This window comes from Elgaria multicarinata, chromosome 1, assembly GCF_023053635.1.
Source record: "Elgaria multicarinata webbii isolate HBS135686 ecotype San Diego chromosome 1, rElgMul1.1.pri, whole genome shotgun sequence".
Taxonomy (NCBI): Eukaryota; Metazoa; Chordata; class Lepidosauria; order Squamata; family Anguidae; genus Elgaria; species Elgaria multicarinata.
Genome location: NC_086171.1, coordinates 154,873,086 through 154,879,085, shown reverse-complemented (window position 1 = coordinate 154,879,085; position 6,000 = coordinate 154,873,086). Strand labels below are relative to the sequence as shown.

The following is a 6,000-nucleotide window of genomic DNA, read 5'->3' as shown; positions in this document are numbered from 1 at the left end:
GTTGAATTTTAAGTTTGGCACTAAAGCTGTGAATTGTGAGCAGAAGAAAGACTTGTGCAGACACACCCTTAGAGGGAGTCAGAGGCCCTTCCAGTCACTCAAGAACTTCTCGCTGGATTCCTAAAAGATCACATGGAGCTTTGGTTCTTGCTCACAATTTTCTTGCTGTGTTCAGGACAGCCAGCTGCCAAAAAGTGTCTGACAATACTTACTCTTTCCTTTTCTTTTTTTATTCTTTTTCTTCACAGCTTTGGGATGGTGATGAGGCCCCAGTGAGATCCCTCAGCTCTACACCCAGGCATTGCTTTGTTTTCCATCCAAGGAAGGCCATTTCCCTTGCGGCCCTGTCAAGGAAAGAGACTTCGATGGACTTACACCGGGCAGCCTTCAAGATGGAAAACTCCTCCTACCTTCCCAATCCTCTGGCATCTCCAGCCCTGATGGTTCTCGCTTCCACTGCTGAAGCCAGCCGCGATGCTTCCATCCCTTGCCAGCAGCCAAGGCCCTTTGGCGTCCCTGTGTCAGTGGACAAGGATGTACACATCCCGTTCACCAATGGCTCCTATACTTTTGCCTCTATGTATCACCGACAAGGTGGGGTGCCAGGAGCATTCACCAACCGCGATTTCCCACCTTCCCTGCTGCATCTCCATCCCCAGTTTGCTCCCCCCAATCTGGACTGCACCCCAATCAGCATGCTGAACCACAGCGGTGTTGGGGCCTTCCGTCCCTTTGCCTCCACTGAGGACAGGGAGAGTTACCAGTCGGCGTTTACACCTGCCAAGCGCCTGAAGAACTGCCATGATACTGACTCTCCCCACCTTCGCTTCTCAGATGCTGATGGCAAGGAGTATGAGTTTGGAGCCCAGCTACCATCTGGGTCTCCCGGCTCCCTCAAAGTTGATGACACGGGGAAAAAGATCTTTGCTGTCTCTGGCCTCATTTCAGACCGGGAGACCTCATCCAGCCCTGAGGACCGAAATGATAGATGTAAGTACCTCAACTTTGCTTAGCTGGGCTGTTGAAAGGCTCAACAGGTGTGTTCTGTAATGCTAGGAAGCATCAAAGAAGGACATAATATGTGTCCAGTTTTTTAAAGTGCATGTTGAGGTAGATTGAAGGGAATCTATGCTCTCCTTATGCTAGTTTGGGGTGCTGAGCCTCAGCGAAACTGCCAGCATTCCAGGAAAGGGGAAGAGATTCTGTATTGTGAATGCGTTGGAGCTTATGCTCTAGGTACCCTGAAACATTTATTTCAGGGAGCTTGTCTTTTCTGTGAAGAATGTTGCCCTACATTCTCTTAAAACTTTTCCCCCTCTCCAACCTTTTCCTCATATATCCAGTGTCTCAAATCACTGTAAAGGCATTGGATGTTTAACATAAGCTAACTCAAGCACTATAATCAAAGCAGGGATAGAAAGAGAACTGGTGATGCTCTGGGCAAGTTGCACACCCTGTGCTAATAAGTTTAACATAGAGGTATTTTCTGTAAATTCGGAAGTGAAATTACCTTTCATAGACCAGTTATATGCATAAGATACCTTAGAGGAGCAATGTCTGTTGCAGCATTCCTCACCAACTGCGAATCCCCTTCCTCATTAAGCGCCATGCTGTGGGGAAAGTAGATCAAGTGATACCCCATATAAGAAATTGAAGACAAGGCAGGTCACAGCTTAGATGCTGAGTTGAGAATTCCCCCCCCCCCCCATGGGTCTCTTTGTTCTTTCTTACAGTGCCTTGCCCCCTTGCCCATTTTTTCTTTTACTTTTTTGAGGCATGGGTGGTGGGGGAAAGAAGCATTGATTTAAAAAAGAAAAGAAAAGAAAAATCCCTGCAGCGCAGCTTCCCAGTTCCCTCTTGGATACCATTTTTCTTCTCCTCCTTTATGATGCCGAAGAGAGTAATAGAGACGTTGTTGCGCTCGCTCCCCTGTCGGTGCTGCTTCCTCGGGCTGTCTCCTTGAATTAGGCACTGTGTTAACTTCCCAGTGCTACGAGGCATCTGCCGAAAGCCCACGTTCCTTGTCAATAAAAGTCACCATAAAATCAACCTGCCTTGTAAATCCATCGCTCTTTGGTTTTGAAATATGCCATGAGTGTGTCTTTTATGTCAACGTTTGTAAGTGTGGAATGATTCCCTCTTGAAGACAGAAGCTACATGTTGCACTACAGATGTGTGCGCTCTCTTTCCCTAGCGTGGCTTAAGCTCTGTTAGAACTGCGTGCATGTTTTTTGTTGTTGTCTTTGATACCTGAAGGGAGCAATTGAAAGGGTGTGTGTGTTGTACGTGTGCTAGATGTAGGGGGGGAAAATATTAATAAAAGCTGAAAGGGAAGGAAATATAGGATTGCTGTGACTAAAGATAACTTATAATTTGGAACAGTATAAATTTTCAATTTAAGTATAACCTGTCTATAGATATGAAACTCATTCTGATCATGTACACTGGAAGATGACAGTATAAAAAACTGGCCTGCCAATTAAAAACGTTTACAGTATATTGTATATTGCATCTTCCTAACCTACTCCTGTTAGAAAGTGGTGTGAATGAGAAACCTTTATGTTAAAATTTGTATAATATTTAGAAAGTGGTTGGGATGGTGGATACATACCTATTTAGAAGGGCTAGATCATTTAATGACTTTGCTATTAGAGGTTTTGATGAATTCTCAGATAGTAAATAGGTGAACCACCTAAAGTATGACCTCTAAAGGAGAACAAGGGCTTATATGTTTTAGAAACAAATTAAACTGAATACGACTAAGCAGATTGCTTTGAAAGGTGTCAAGATACAGAACGTTTTCTTTCTTGGTTTTCCTTTCATTGCCATGAAAAATAAATAGAAATTGGTTTGAATTTATAATGTTCTCATGGGAGCAAAACCAAAACTGAGTTCGCGCCCAACAGGCCTAGGTATATAAAATATTGGAGGCTCTGGGGCTGAATATTGACTCTCATCTAGTTAAAAGGTTATTTTAATAGTCAAGGTTTTAGAGATTGTATTTTAATTTTAACTCTGTGTGTGTGTGTGTGTGAGAGAGAGAGAGAGAGAAAGAGAGAGAGAGAAGTTCCTAATTATGACCTTCAAATATCTTTGGCATGTTTAGATATTTCATAGAACATATATTCCTATTTCACACAAGAACATGGTACAAGTTCCATGAGTGAAAGATTCTTTGTTAGGAGTTTCTAGAATGTATTTGAGGACTGACATAACTTTCTAGTGACTCCATGATTCTGAACACAAGCAGAGCCATGCACACATATTTGCATGTATGTAAATGTGTCCTTATGGGCTTTTATAAATACCTAGTAGTCATTGACCCCTAAAAAGCTGTCTCCATTTTCTTGCGCAAACTGTATACACAAACCTTTCTCTGAAACAAGGATTCTTTTCACCACCACCCTATCATACATTGCAAAGAAATGGTTGTATAGACAGGCTGGTCAGCAAAAGTGTATTGGCGGGGGCAGTAAAAGCCATCAGATCAGCAAACCCTTTATGCCTCCAATAGACACCCTACAGAATTGCCTGGCTCTACTGTTTATTTGTATTCTCCCAAATACTGTAATGGAATCAGACCACATGACGGGTGAATAACTTTAATTGCAACACATAACGTTCCTTGTGCCGCCACCAACAGACTATATTCATTTTTTGTTTGTTTCTTGTAATTTCAAAGTTGGATTTCTCACTAACTGGCTCCTTTGATTTTAAGAAAAAGGAATGCAATGCGGGGCGTTTAAAGCTCCTGGAAAATAGGGTAGTAGGGCGTGGTGTTTTGTTTTTACAGGAATGCTGTCCAAGGTGTTCTGCAGTGCTAGCAGGATCTAATGAAGAAAAAAGTACGTCCCTATACAGATGTGGGCATTTCATTTTATTAATTAGATACTAACTAAGAGTGATACTTTGTGTGTTTATATTCCCATGAGGTTAGATTCTTATCTCTGTTAATTAGTGGCGTAAATCTGGATTGTTTCTCATACACGCTTGAAAAGTCATTTAGGATTTACATTGGTATAACAGAGTTTTAGTTTCTGCCTGCAGCTCACAAGAAATTACATAGTTTATTGGGTTGAACCTCAGATTTTACACACGTACGATCGTACCCCAAGCCCCCGACAGAAAGAAGCTAATGGGAGGTGTCACATGAATTTAACATATGCTAATGATTATTTTGTAATCTACTTCCAGGAGAGAATTTATTACTTTAGTACCTTCTCTTCTTTCCTATGGAAAGTCAGAGCCTAACCTGCACAGGAGTTCTGCACGAAAGACATGCATGGTTGTTTGTTAAGACAAACATTTTGTCCAGGTAGCTCTGTTTAGATTTCTGTTGAGAGCACTAATGACATTTATGAAACACTGCTTACACTGCATGTGCAGTGCTCAGACATCTACGGACACATTCCATGGGGTTCTTCAAATAAATGTATCCTCATTAGTGTGGAAGTTTCCAGCTGGAGTAGATATAAACGCTGTATCCCTGTGTGACGGATATCTATAACTCTCCTTTTAAAAACTCTTTATTCTCTGGTTTCTAAAATAAATTGTTTGAATGCTACTCCCCACAGACTAGTCGCCACAGAGGGAACAGGCAGAGAGGCCCATAGCAACACCTGGATTGTGGCAGAATACATTTTCCTGCTGAGCAAAGCCACTCGGCTGTTTCCCCCTTTGTTCATTTAGGGCAGTTCCAGATTGTGTTGTCTCCTATATCCCCAGAGTTACTTGCAATATCTGACTCTTATTTTTAGTCTACAAATGGTGCTTATTTCTGTTTCTTTGGGTCACTTTTGTTCTTTATTGCAGTTACCTTTTTAAAGTTTAGCCTGTCGTTGAAGAAGCAGTTTCTATTGACCAAAGTTAGATATTTCTTTGAGCCTCATCTTCCACGCCTGTTAAATGGATCACAGTTGCATTCCCTTTATTCATTTTAAGAATCATATAAATTGATTTCCAGGGGCTTGTCTGAAATCTCTACTTCTTTCTAGCAATTTGTTAACAGCAGGCTTTTTCTTTCTTTTTTTAATGCTCCTGTAATGAAACATGTAAGCAAATTGCCAGTCTAGGTGAGAGACATCATGAATGAGGCAACATCATACTTCAGTTTTTCGTGAATGAGGCAACATCATACTTCAGTTTTTCATTACAGTTTTGCGTCAAAGTACAAAGTGAACTTCTTGTCGGCCTTAGAATTTGGTCTGCTTTTGAAAATCACTTCAGCAACTTGTTACTTTGAAAATAATGAATGGAAACATCTGAGACCAAGTCAAAGCTCTGTTCTGTTTAAGTTGCAAACAGGAATTATTAATAATGCATTAATTCCTAGTTTTTCTTTTCTCTTAACATATTAAATAACTGATTCAAGTTTCATCTTAGCGCTTGCTATCTCAGCAGAGCATATGCAGTCTACATGTTTACACACTAGGGCGTACTGTTATTGTTCTAATCATTCCACATGCAAATTGTAGAGGTTATTTGTTTTTGCTTGCAACTATGCGCTGAGAGCCTTTCCTATGATATTCCAGGCTTTAAATTAGGAGCTAGAAGGAAAATAAAGCCACGTTGGGAACAGCTATTGGACATAATCCGAGATTGGGATTATTTATAAAGACAGGGGAAAATAAAGCAAGTAGAAATGGTTCCATTTCTAAAAAGTGTGTGTGAGTATCCTCCGTGAGTTTTAGGTGAGTGAAAACAGCATTGCAGATGCAGAGAAAGACCATCGTGATAAGCTAGATTTTGGTATTTGTTATGCCAGTGGAAACTCGTGGTTTTCAGTAGGGTCATTCCAGATTTGTACTGATTTGTCAGAGCTCAGACTCCATTTGCGCTCACAGGCAGCCTCTTTCCCACACCTTTATTCCTACATTTTGGCTACTCTCTTCCTTTCTCTCCATCAGCAAACTGTTGCCGAGACTCCTTGTCATGTTGCTCTGTTTAATTGTCATGTTGGAATAAAGAAACGCTTGGGCCGTTAAAGTGGCAGAGAGCTGG

The 6,000-nt window shown here is 41.2% G+C and overlaps 1 protein-coding gene across 1 annotated transcript in view; it reads left to right on the top strand.

Moving 5' to 3' along the window:
- Positions 1–304: 304 nt before the first annotated feature.
- RNF220 (ring finger protein 220) overlaps positions 305–6,000 on the top strand; it is a 334,291-nt gene continuing 328,595 nt past the window's right edge. Inside the window, exon 1 of the mRNA XM_063139823.1 lies at positions 305–990. Within this exon, the coding sequence (XP_062995893.1) occupies positions 366–990 (625 nt within the window). The 5' untranslated portion in view covers positions 305–365. The remainder of the gene's footprint in view (positions 991–6,000) is intronic.